The sequence below is a fragment of the Asparagus officinalis genome, chromosome 3 (assembly GCF_001876935.1).
Source record: "Asparagus officinalis chromosome 3, Aspof.V1, whole genome shotgun sequence".
Taxonomy (NCBI): Eukaryota; Viridiplantae; Streptophyta; class Magnoliopsida; order Asparagales; family Asparagaceae; genus Asparagus; species Asparagus officinalis.
Window position 1 is genome coordinate 11,738,768 of NC_033796.1, and position 13,361 is coordinate 11,752,128.

The 13,361-nt window shown below is 38.5% G+C and overlaps 2 protein-coding genes across 2 annotated transcripts; one reads left to right on the plus strand and one right to left on the minus strand.

Moving 5' to 3' along the window:
• LOC109833011 (VAN3-binding protein-like) lies at window positions 1,441-5,327 on the plus strand. The gene is given in 9 exon segments (XM_020400537.1): window positions 1,441-1,855; window positions 2,412-2,528; window positions 3,390-3,527; window positions 3,529-3,660; window positions 3,662-3,788; window positions 4,320-4,583; window positions 4,664-4,713; window positions 4,791-4,848; window positions 4,925-5,327. Coding segments are annotated over 9 exon segments (1,371 nt in total). The 5' UTR covers window positions 1,441-1,582; the 3' UTR covers window positions 5,137-5,327.
• On the minus strand, window positions 9,776-12,463 carry LOC109833012. The gene is made up of 2 exons (XM_020400538.1): window positions 10,485-12,463; window positions 9,776-10,397 (listed from the first exon to the last, which is right to left on the minus strand). Exon 1 carries the CDS (start codon window positions 12,016-12,018, stop codon window positions 11,443-11,445), a length of 576 nt encoding a protein of 191 aa, XP_020256127.1. The 5' UTR covers window positions 12,019-12,463; the 3' UTR covers window positions 9,776-10,397; window positions 10,485-11,442.

Genomic DNA, 13,361 nt, shown 5'->3' on the forward strand with positions numbered 1-13,361 from the left:
AAGACTTAATTCTCAGTTTTTTATTATTTCTCAATACTAGCGTTTCTTGGTTCATTGTAAAAGCCCATTATTCAAATTCCGGTAGTATCATATTTTAGAAAGAAAAACCTTAACACGATACCATACATGTTGCGAAGAATGTTAAGACTTAATTCTCAGTTTTTTATTATTTCTCAATACTAGCGTTTCTTGGTTCATTGTAAAAGCCCATTATTCAAATTCCGGTAGTATCATATTTTAGAAAGAAAAACCTTAACACGATACCATACATGTTGCGAAGAATGTTTCTCTAAGACTTAATTCTCAGTTTTTTATTATTTCTCAATACTAGCGTTTCTTGGTTCATTGTAAAAGCCCATTATTCAAATTCCGGTAGTATCATATTTTAGAAAGAAAAACCTTAACACGATACCATACATGTTGCGAAGAATGTTTCTCTTTCTTATTCTTAAATGATAATATATTTTGATATTCAACTTGGATCCTCTCTGGTACAAAAAAATGAGTGGAGATATCATAATTTTTAATTATAATCGTTATATTATGATATATTTGAAATCTTACGCTCATCATATATTTTGTATTACGCTGAATTCCTAATTTAGACTAAAAAATACAATTACTTACTCGATAATCAATTAATGTGATTAGTAGCAGTCCATCCACCAATTCTTTACTAGTGAAGAACACCGGAGTCCAACTTGTTTTTTCATAAAATTTCGTACTTCTTGTCAATCAATCTGGTCTTATTGGTGCTAAATGACACAATGAATCGAAAATTAGTTGCAAAGTTATCTTTATATGATGAGACCATGAAATTATGCGTTGATGCAATAATTAAGGAACTGAATCTCAATACTCCCTGCTTCATATTTTTTTTTTTAAATATTTTTTTAACCATTTACTCCCTGCTTCATCATAAAAAGAACTATAAACTTGTGCTATCTTGACAATAATCAAATATAAACGAGTTCAAGTTCAATTTATGTATTCAACATCTTTATTTTACTTGCGCTGTTGCTTTTACGTAGCATCAAGGTTATCACTTACCAATTACTAATTCCTTATTCAGATTTCAAAAAAAAAAAAAAAACCCCACCAGAAACATAAATTTCCCAACTTTTTATCATGTTAGAAAGAACCAGAATCAAAATCATGAGTTGAGGGAAAGGCCCCTAAAACAAAATCATGAAATCACTCACTCCCAATCAAAAAGCAAAAACCCATCCCAAAAACTACAAACTTTTTTCCCCCCACTCTCTCCTCTTTCCACAGTCCCGATGCAAAGCCCAAATCCTGCCTTGGATCTTCATTCCAACCCTCACGATGACAAAACCGTAATTAACGATAAAAACCAGCCTCATTTTCGTCCTTTATCATTTCTAGAGAGAGAAAAGAGACCCACCGATTCCTCTGCCTTCTTCACTCTCTCCATCTCTCTCTCTCTCTCTCATCCACTCTCTGACATTCTAAGCCGACGCTTTGTCTCTCTCTCACCTCTCTCTCTCTCTTATAAAAGTTCCCCAAATAGCTCAACAACTTCGTACTCTCGCTCTCTCTCCTCTCTCTTTCTCTCTCTAAAATGGATGAGCTCAGAGAACAAGGTGAAGTTTTTAATGGCGGCCATCTGAAGCCGCCTGAGATTCCATCGGACCCAATGGAGTTCCTCTCTCGGTCTTGGAGCGTGTCAGCGCTCGAGGTCTCAAAGGCTTTGGCAGCTCCTCATGATGACGTGGCAGAGCCGATAGCGGAGGAGGCTGATGAGCTGGATTCAGTCGCTGTTGCTCGAAATAATTTTTCTTTTGCTTCTTCTGCCACCTCTCAGCTGGTTTTGGAGAGGATAATGTCTCAATCTGTGAGTTTTTTTTTTGGGTTGTTTTCGATTATTACCATTTGGGTTTTTTGGGCTGGAAAAAGTTGGAAATACCCACGATTGTAAATTTTTAAAAATTCGATGTTAGATTTCCCCCCAAATTTCGTTAGGAAGAAAATATCGGTGTTTTTCTATTTTATATAATTGTAATTTCTCAAAAGAAAAAAGAAGCCAAGCTTGAACATTGTCTTAATCTTACTATATAGCTTACTGTCTATAAGCTCATGGTATTTTTCGTAAAAAAGAAAGATTTTTTTTATCATTTGGGTTACTGTGGGATTGTTAGAAATCTCGGAAAAAACTTTGTTATTAAATTTAAAAATCCAGGCAAGTTCCTTGTTTGCTATTTGTTTTGTAGCAAAAGAGACAGTGGTTCGATTTATACTTTTGTAATTTCTTCACAAGAAAAGGCCAAACTTAAATATTTGTCTCATTCTAATCTTATTTCACCGTCCAATTCATGGGTTATTTAAGAAGATTACCCCCCCACCAATTTTTTTTTTTTTTGATTTTTCTCTATTTTCTTAATGAATTTCAGGAAATATCACCACTGACATCAGGCCGCCTCTCACACAGCAGCGGCCCATTAAACGGAGGCAGCTCTCTCTCCGACAGTCCTCCAGTTTCTCCTTCAGAGTTGGAAGACATTAATAAGGTCTCTAATATTTTGTTAATTACTTCACTAATTACCCTATTTAACACCGAGCTCAAGATAATTATAAAGCACTGAAGACGAAGCGACCAACTGCTGACGGAAAAAAGAGAGAGGAGTGAGATTGAGAGAGCTCGACGCCTTTCTCTTCCCCCAATAAAAAACACAGACGGGTCCCTGACATTTTTATCCTCAGGAGGCGTGTTAATTAAAAGCGACCATCTTTTTTTTCCATTTCACATTTGCTCAGGGCTTCGTTTTCTGTTTCTAGTTTCCATGCCCTCGGTCTTTCTTTTTCTCAAAATGCCCCTACTCGCTGCAAATAGGGTTTTTTTTCGCTTTTTCTTCCGAGGATGCCCATGTGAGCTTTTGTCCTGGTTGCTTGAGGGCGGAAGAAGCTTTGATTCCTCCGCAGAGCTTCGGCCCGAGTTCACGAAACCGCCCTCGTGAGTTGTCCTTTTGCGGAGGGTGTTTTTGTCATTTTGCGGGCAGGTCACGTAGAAGGCGTGACGCTCGCTGGCAGTGTGTTTACTGTAGTAAACCCCCCTCGGATTTTAGATTCTCTCTGGTACCCAAAAACACTGTAGACAATCTCAGTTTTGGCGACTATTTTGAGTGGTTGCCAAACAAAGCCTTTGTAGTGAATTTGTCCAAAAATTATAGAGATATCAGTATTTTTAATCATAGTTGTCTATTATTTTGTGAATATGTGACGTTGCATTGAATGTAATTCATGTATAAGTATTTTAAACTGCTAGATTTATAATGAATTATCTTAAATGATTTGCAGTTGTGATTAAAACTAGTGATCTCTTTAATACCATCGGTAAAATAAACAGTTTCCTCTATCTGCCCTTCACACAGTACTGCAGAACAACCAAACCCCAACAACAGCCCCACTACAGAGTGGGCACCACGAAGACAGTAGGCCGATGGCTGAAAGACAGGCGAGAGAAGAAGAAGGAAGAAGCCCGCGCCCACAACGCACAGCTCCACGCGGCCGGTCTCTGTTGCCGGAGTCGCTGCTGCCGTGGCGGCTGTGCGGCAGCGACCGGCAGCGGCTTCGGGGAATGGTAAGGATGATAGGGCTGCTAGGACGGACATGGCGGTGGCGTCGGCGGCAACGCTTGTGGCGGGCGCAGTGTGTCGAGGCTGCAGAGGCGTTGGGGGCTGAAAGGGAGCATTTGGCATCGGTTGTGGGGTCGGCGGTGAGCGTGAGGTCGCCGGGAGATATTGTCACATTGACAGCTGCAGCAGCTACTGGTGAGAATGTTCAGCTAATGATTTAGTTTCCTCTGTTAAAGAAATTTTAAAAAATACACCGTACTCATATTTTTAGCTGAACGTTCTATTTCATTAGTTATTGGTGTCATAAATGATTGGAGTTCTCAAGCTCAATAATCTTGGAGTCTCAATTGTCCAACAAAAAGCAGCAAAATATCTTGATAGCAAATTTTGGGGTTGGTTAGATGAATCTGATTCTTCCATTCAGTCCTATTTTGGCTCTGTCCTCTGATAAGTTTTAACTATTATCATATATTTCAGTTGTCCATCTAATTGCAATTTCTTCTATTCAATGTGAGTATTAGTGAGTTGTGTGCTCGAACGCTGTGACTTTGGAAGGAGAAGGTGACATGCGCAACATGTAGAACAGAAAGTTTATCAGATAAAACTAATAGAACCGAAAAAAATTGAAGCAAATAATCTTATGTATTGGAAATGTTTTGGTGCAGTTTGCACTTTCAAGGTTTTTTTTAAAAAAATACTGATTTTGGACTTTTGGGACTATTTCAGCATTGAGAGGAGCAGCAACATTGAAGGCAAGGGCACTCAAGGAGGTGTGGAATGTGGCTGCAGTAATTCCCGTAGAAAAAGGAGGTTTGGGAAGCAATCACGGCCATTATCGCGATAGTCAACTCCACAGTAGGAAATCAGAAGGAAATGATGGTGGCCATGGTGGATTCAGCGGCGAACTTTCACCTGACGACAACTTCTTGGGTCTCTGTAGTCAAGAACTCTTAGGTCGTGGCTCTGAATTACTAAAACGTACCAGAAAAGGTACAAACTACAAGTGAACTTAAATAACCTGTTTCTTGTAATTCTTTTTTTGTGTTTATGCTAATTTTCAAAATTTACAGGTTCTCTGCATTGGAAGCTCGTCTCCGTTTATATCAATCAAATGGGTCAGGTAATAATTCTACGGTTAACATTTTTCCTCTGGCCAGCTCCAAATTTTTATGTTAACGTTTGTTCTTGTATGTTCAGGTGATGCTTAAAACTAAGAGCAGGCATGTAGCCGGAACAATCACCAAGAAGAAAAAAAGTATGTCCTGAATACAAAAATTTCGTATAAACTCGTATCTAAATCTATACTAACTCGACTTCGTCAATGCATTCAGGTGTGATCATAGACATTTGCAAGGATCTTCAAGCTTGGCCAGGCCGTCACCTTCTAGAACATGGAGAGCAGCGGCGATATTTTGGCCTTAAAACCGCTGAGAATCGAGTTATTGAATTCGAATGCGGAGGGCAGAGAGAGTATGAAATGTGGACTCAGGGAGTATCAAGACTCTTGAGCATAGTTAATGGCGGTAGGAGGAGACCAATCTAAACCTCTTTATGTGTTGATGTTATGTGGGGTTCCATGTCTCTTTGTTACATTGTATAAAGGAAAAGGGGGGAAATTAAGTAGGGTTCTTCATTAGATCTCTCTTTTGCCGTTTATTTTTCTCTCTCTCTCATGCTGCTACAACTTTGTATACCCTATCTTCTATGTAAAAAGCAAAAGCTATGGTCTCTCTTTTAACGTGGAAACTGTGAATCTTTGACTGGTACCACAGAGACAGCATGATGTGCTCACTCTTTTTAGCCATGTCTTTGAATCTCACATTAACATGTGAGATTGTTACAATGATTGCTGCACTTTGAATTAGCTCTTTATGGGATAATGTCAAAGCGTCACAGCACAATGAACGTTGATTTACATATTATAGTCATCAACGAATCTGATGAAAATACGCAACTACGATGCGTACAGGGTCCACACCAGGAGATGTGTAATCCAATTCCTGGATCTACATATAGAGCAGTCACATCCTAAATAATTGTGATTATCTATTATCATTGACAGAGAACAGCGTGATAGGAAATTATACAGTTACAAATTTAATTTATTGAAAATTCAACTAAAAAAAAAATAAGCCGACAAGTTCTTTCATATGCAAATTTTGGAATGTTGTGACACCAGAAGTTTCAAAATTAACGCGTATGATATAAATGTAGGTCTCGCTCCGTGGACTAATAAAGGGTGACGAAAAAGAAGAGCCTGATGAGAAGCTTCATCGCTGTGAGCCATCATAAAGGCATACATGTTCAAAAACAGTGAAGGTGTTCACAAGAAATTTGACAATACTAACAAAGTTCAAACACCTTTGCCTCTGCAGGGAAAAAAAATCATGTAACCTGGGATGTGCATAAAAGATTTCCACCCCAGGAAACTTGTGCAAAAAATGACCTCGGTTTCGACCACCCACATAAAGCTACTGGTTATGGTTTCTCGGACTGCTAAGTTTTGATGGTGATCTTTTTCAATATCAATTCATTCTGCTTACCAAAACATTGCTGCAATAAGTTTCTCTGTGAACTAGTAACCCGTATTGGCTGTTAAAAAGCTCAGACCCTTCAAGATCCTAGTGCGCTTGTTGGTTCCAATTTTCCGAGTATATATACAACTAGTCGTGAACACCGCACAAAGTCCGTCATATCAAATTTTTTCATTGCTACAGTAATCTAGATTTTTAAATGTCAGTGATATTTTTAAAATTTTTTGAGTTGTTACAGTTCTCTATTACAGTTTTTAAAAAAAAACTACAGTATTTCCGCATGCTACAGTTATATCTTAAAAAACTTGCTACAGTATCATCTTCCCTGTTTGCCGCAGTTAATGCTATTGTAGTATTTACTGTAGCATAAATGATGAATATTGGGTTCTCTCATTTGTATAGATGAGTAGATATCAAGTAACCTTTTTAAGGTTATCGATATCCTCGAATAGCTTAGCTCTATCCTAACTGTTCATGCTGCCATCGATTACATCTACTCCAATTGAAGATTACTTGTACGTAGAATAATGGAGATGGCAAAAGAGATCAGATTACAGCACTCTTCATGAGAAAGCAGCAAATTCTGCAAACAGCAAAATGCTTCAATAGAACGAGCAAAGCACACTATTGAAATGTCGGATAAATTTAAAACTCAATGGCTCAGAAATCTTCACCTTTTCCTTTTTATGGACGAAAGAATTGAAACATCACTGATGATTAAATAAGGAGCAAGTTCCCATTTTCCAACCTCATTTCTAAATTGTTAAGCATATCTAACCTAAGCTATATTGGACAATCAAAATTCATATATTGTGCATGCAGATTTCTCATCATCACAAACATGAAAATTTGACAGCACTTCCTATTAAAACGGGAATATTACAGTCTCCAATGAAAGACAATTGATCTGTACAAACCTAAATTTAGATTTTTCCTATTAGGTAAAAGCTTTACTTATAGACAAAATGGCCAAATTGATATATTTTGTAGAGGCTTGGTGACATGTTGGTATATTTTCTTTAGTTTTGTCAGATTGATATATTTTGTCGACTCCGACGTCATATAGGTCTTAAGTTTGACCGGAGTTAATTTTCCAACCATTATTCTCACGCGATAGCTCACGTGACTTCGACGCGGCCTTGACGTGGACTCCAGCATGGCGGTAGTTGGGATGAATAAATTTCGGCAAAAGGGGGGTTTATATCTCCAATTAGGGCTTCCACCATCTTCTTCCTCCTCCTTCTTACTCCATCTTCTTCCTCCTCCTAGGGTTAGGGTTAGGTTCAGTGAGAGTTAAATTAGTGATGGATTCTTCACCTTCAAGCTGTCGCTCAAGATTAGTGTCAAGCACGAGCATGAGAAGAAGCAGGCAATGGTTCAATGGAATAAAAGCTATACGACAATGGAATGATCTAACAAAGCAATCTGGGGTGAAGGTTTATAATTGTGGTATGAAGTGTGAATATTTTTCTTCTATAACTGATAAAAATCCAGGACGGAGGTTCTACAAATGCCGCAATCAGCATGTAAGTTAAATTTACTTCCTCAATCCAGGACGGAGGTTCTACAAATGCCGCAATCAGCATGTAAGTTAAATTTACTTCCTCATTTGTTGCAGTAATCAACTGGAGGTTCTACAAATGCCGCAATCAGCATGTAAGTTAAATTTACTTCCTCATTTGTTGCAGTAATCAACTGTAGTTTTTACTTAGAAGTTGTATTTTTTTGCGCAACTCATTTGATCATAGCCTCCTTTGATTTTTGAGTAATGATAGGCTGGTGGTTGTGGCATTTGGGAATGGATTAACAAACCAATGAGTAGTGTTGAATGTCAATTGTTTTCGCTTCTAAGAGAGGAGATCAATGGTTTGAGGAATATCTTGCTGTTGAAGGAGGAGTTACTTCAAAGGTGTGAAAATCAGCTAAGAGGATGCAATGAGCACATTTACAAGCTTAAAGAGGATGTTGAATTGTCTCAACATGAGGCTGCTTCTTGGTTGGAAGAAGTGCAGAAAATGATGAAAGAAAGATTAGAATTGCACGAAAAGATTGCAGAAGAAAAAAAAGATTATTAAGTTTATTTTGTTATTAGGAATGTTTACACTCTGTTTAATTCTGTATATTGTAATGTGAAGATGGTTGTAATGTAAAAGTGGTTGTGAATAAAACACTGTATTTTGACAGATTGGTATATTGAACTCCTAATGTGTGTTGTTGATTGTGCATGAATAAATGAACTGGCTTGGTTGTTATATACATGCATGAATGCACACGAACCGGTGCAATAACTTGTATAACCAAATGTACATGACCTGGTTCAATGGCATGAATTCAATTGTACATGTTTGACCCTTATTGCACATGAACTGGTTCAATGATGTCAATAAAGGGATTAGCATGAAGTAGACATATAAACTTTAAACATGCCAATGTATTGAAAATCCAGAATACCAAATGTATCAGGTAGAACATTGCTTGGAAACTACTGTAACACATAACAAAACACAAAATACCAAGTGCATGTAAGTTACGTAACTTTATCACATAACATAACACAAAATACTAAATAGAACATGCCCAGATAGAACTGATAAACACATCTAAACACAAAATACAAAATAACAACTTTGTCCCAAAATACATTAACCAGACAGTAACAACTTTGTACCAAAATAACATTAACCAGACATTAACAATTTTGTCCCAAAATACAAAACACTAGTTATCTACTGCAGTTAATTACACTCTCATTCCTAAGAGGGTGCACTCTGTGAGGATGGAGCATTAGGTGTCAAATGTATCACATTTACTTGACTGTCACCAGGAGCTCTAAATATCATTTCCCCTTGTGGTCATTGCCACAAACCAAACCATTCTGGCATCCGTAATTGACCACCTCTCCCTCTATCTCTTCCTCTCCCTCTCCCTCCCCCTCCCCCCTCCTCTACCTCTTCCCGCCTCAGCGCTGGTTGTTGGAGCCCCCCTCCCCCCCCCTCCCCCCTCCTCTACCTCTTCCCGCCTCAGCGCTGGTTGTTGGAGCTTTTTTTCTTCTTCCAAGGATAATGGATGCTGGCGTTGGAGCATTGCTTGGAGGCATGTCACCATATCTAATTTTGTTCATGCTTCCCTTTGGTCTCCCCTTTTTTCTCACTTGAGATGGTCCTTCACCAACTCTTGTTTCTTGTGATTCCTGTAAGATGGATCAGGTAAGGCTTAAGTTGTTTAATGAACACAGAATACAGCTACAAAAAAATAAGCTTACTTGTGTAGCTTGTTGTCTTGGTGGTGCAGTGGGGTGGTATGTTCACTTGATTCACAATGAGTGCATCTCAATTACACACCTTGCCTTGATGCCTTAAATTGATTTTTTGGACCTTCTGAATGGTCCCTCCTTTTAGCATGTTTGGGCCTCCCCATCGGCTTCCTAATACTGTGAGGAGGCAACACAGATCCCTCCCGTTGAAGGTCCTAAAATCTGATACCTTGCACAGGGTTTAACAAGCTCTCATAAGCATTTTTGTAAGCTTCACTTTTGTACCAATGAGCAACACAGGGTTTAACAAGCTCTCATAAGCATTTTTGTAAGCTTCACTTTTGTACCAATGAGCAACAAAATCTCCTGGATTCTTTCTCATGAACAATATCACTTTTGTACCAATGAGCAACAAAATCTCCTGGATTCTTTCTCATGAACAATATTGCACTAATGGCATGGGGACATATAATTCCAGTCAAGTCTCAAACCCTACAAGAATAGGTTTTTTCACCCAAGTTAACCTCATAGCCAATCCCTTTGTGATGTATCTCAAATCCACTATAGTCATTTGTTTCCGACCAATGTGTTTGACAGTGCAATTGTTCTTAATATCCCTCTTTAATCAACTTTAACTGCATTCTATCCATCATGGCAAGTCTAATGTCTTCTAACATAGAAATTATTGGTTTGTATCTTGCAAGAAGGATGAATGAGTTGAAGGTTTCGGACATATTATTATCAATACTATCACATTGGCTATGACATTTAAAATGTGACTTACAAAAGGTGTGATGATCCCTTGCCATGAAGTCGGCGTATGCCCTTTGAGAGTAATCCTTGAGTTTGGCAGCCTCTCTTGCAAAATCCCCCCATGGATGTTGCCTTCACACAATACTAAAATTGTTTTTGAAGAGTTCTTTCAGTATGTGCTTTCCTCCAATTGGAATAAATGTGTCTTGCACATTGCCTATACTCCACTTGGGGTCAAACTTCATGTATAGCTGAAACTAAACCCTAGTTAAACAAAAAAACATCCCCAGATATGTAAACATGTAGCCCAGATAGAGATTAAATTGAATATGACATGAAATTGATCCTTACCTTTTGTTGGTCTGAAATTACTGTCCATCCCTCTCCCTCTCCCATATTGAGATCACTAGATAAGATTCTCATAAACCATTTCCAAGAGCTCCTAGTTTCACCCTTCACAATGACCCACGCAATTGGCCACATTTGATTATTGTCGTCTCTCCCCACGACACTTAACAATTGCCCACCACATGCATGTGTAAGAAAGCACCCATAAAATCCAAATATAGGTCTACAATTGTTGGCGAACCCCCTTTTCATGGCTGAGAACACATGAATGAATTCAGTATGACCTAAAAAATATGCACATACAAGCTTTGATAAAACTTCAAAATTTTCTAACAAACATTTGAACTTTACCTACAAAGCACACGTAGAATCTTTGAAAGACCCCTGATTCTAATGAATCACTTTGATCTGTGACCTTCAGAATGCATGTATTTCCATCATTACTCCTTAAGAGCTCTCTCATGTATGGCTTTAACAAGCCATATTACTTCTTAAACAAACCATCTGTTGCATTCAAAGCCCTACTCTTTGCCCTCCTACATTTCCTTAAATCCACTACGATTTCATATTGTTTTTGCCTGCTTTCATATCTTTGGGCTTGAACGTAGGATCCCTCAAAAGTTGTCAATGAATTTTTCTGCAAGCCAATCTTCAGTGATTAGCCTATTCTTGATTGTCCTACTACAAGTATGATAATGGTGCATACTATTGATTTTCCAAGCACTAGCATCATCACGATATGGTGTAGCATTTAGCTGCCAATGATAGAGTGCACAATTCACATTCAATTGCCTCTTATCATTTTTTCCATAAGCAATGTCAGTGTTCTTGTATGAAGTAATTCAATATTGCTTCTTTTAATATTTCCCTTAACGTGAACTTCAATCCTACTGTCAATTTAACATTTTTCATCTCAACTTCTTCATTAAAAAATAGATACTTGACCTTTGCTATTTTTTTTTTAACTTTGGACAAGAGTTTCATCCTCATCACTTGCCATTATGGGACCTTCATCACCACTTGATCTAGGATATGATTCATATCCACCATCATAATTTGTACAAAAATCTGACCATGACTGTTGTTGTGGTTCAGTGGTTGATGGCCCAGGTTCATCAATTGTGTTGTCAGCTCTTGAATGCATTCCTTCATGAGGTGATGTTGGTACATTAGCATTAACCACTCGAGAGGGTCTGACAGTGTTAAATTGAATGGAGTTACTTGCATCAACACCCTCTCCTAGTACTGCACCAGAGTTTAAAACAATGTTGCCCATCTCTTGACTTAGAATCTCCTTATTGCATTGCCTAATCTCATTCAGTTCCTCATCTTCACTACATATAGCAGCTTGAAAGGAATCATCACTGTGGGCACCATCAACTTCATTCACTGCCTCCCTATCTTCCTGGCCTGGTTCAAGCACACTCTCATTGCCCTCCACATTCACTGCCTCCCTAGGTTCATTATTTGGTTCAAGCACAGTCTCATTGCCCTCCACATTCACTGTAGGCACCGTCATCCTCTTTCTCTTGCACATTCTTCTTCATTTTCCCCTTGCCATTATTGCTAAACTCATCAAATAGTTCATCTTCATCAAAGTCATCATCTACAAATGCCTCTCTACGATCAATTCTGTAATTCTCATCCTCTACAAAGTTGTCACTATCACTAGATGGACTTGACTAGTGTTGTGCATTTAACGGTTCATCTAAAGAGGCTGAGGCAGTTGCTACTTGTTGCGGCAGGGTTTCACTGGAGGTTGACAGCTTAGTTGCCCTCCTGGGTGTTAGTTTCTTTCTAGAGGTTGAAGGATATGCTACATTTCTCTTGGGTGTTGCTTTTTTGGGAGTTCGTTTCTCATGGCACTAGCAGTGACTTTACTGGGTGTTGATCTCCTAGGTACTGCTATTGTCCCCTTCTTTTTAGGAGTGTCCGCTTGTGGCATTTGCATATCTTCTTGTGCTTCAACTGGTTGAGTCTGTGATTCAGAAATTGGTTGACTGCATATCTTCTTGTGCTTCAACTGGTTGAGTCTGTGATTCAGAAATTGGTTGACTCACACCTTCCAACAACAACACATCACAATGCTTCAACTGGTTGAGTCTGTGATTCAGAAATTGGTTGACTCACACCTTCCAACAACAACACATCACAATCTTCCATAATAACTTCCGCAGGTTCATCAATGACATGATCAACATAGATTTCAATTGCCTTTATCCTTTCTGCATGTTCTAGCATTTCAATTAAGGAACCTTCATCATTTACAGACATCAATCCACCATATGCAAACCCCTGCACCAGGAACACAGTACAACAAGTCATTGACATTGTTATACCCAATTGCACTAATGTCATCCATCAGTCTTTCTATGCTCAGATCCTCTTTGGCTATAAACCTAACATCAAATCTACCACCAACATAATCTTCAACCCAGCCTATCAGAAAACTTCCTCCATGTGTGATTTTAACCAAGATTTGGAGACTCATCTGCAATATCACAATAAAAACCCTAATTTACACTAAACCCATCAAATCTACCCTAATTATTAGTTTCAAAAATATAAAATTTCCACTCACTTTTTGCTCCACGCCTAAGACGATGAAGTAGATGGAAGCCTTGAACTTGGATCGTCTGCAATTTAGGGATCGTCACGCTCTAGGGATCGTCTGCAATTTGGGGATCTTCTACAATTTGGGGAAGAGAGGGAAATTAAAGAACTAGAGGAAATTACTTATTTTCTAGAGAAATCACTTGCTTATTCCTACTAAATATCATCACACTGGAGTCCTCGTCAGAGTTACGTGAGTTGTCGCGTAAGAATAATGGTCGGAAAATTAACTCCGACCAAACTTAAGGCCTATATGACGTCGGAGTC

Bases quoted from the DNA above. Each gene is read 5' to 3' on its own strand.
- LOC109833012 (XM_020400538.1), bottom strand. From the start codon at position 12,018: ATGTGCAAGAGAAAGAGGATGACGGTGCCTACAGTGAATGTGGAGGGC.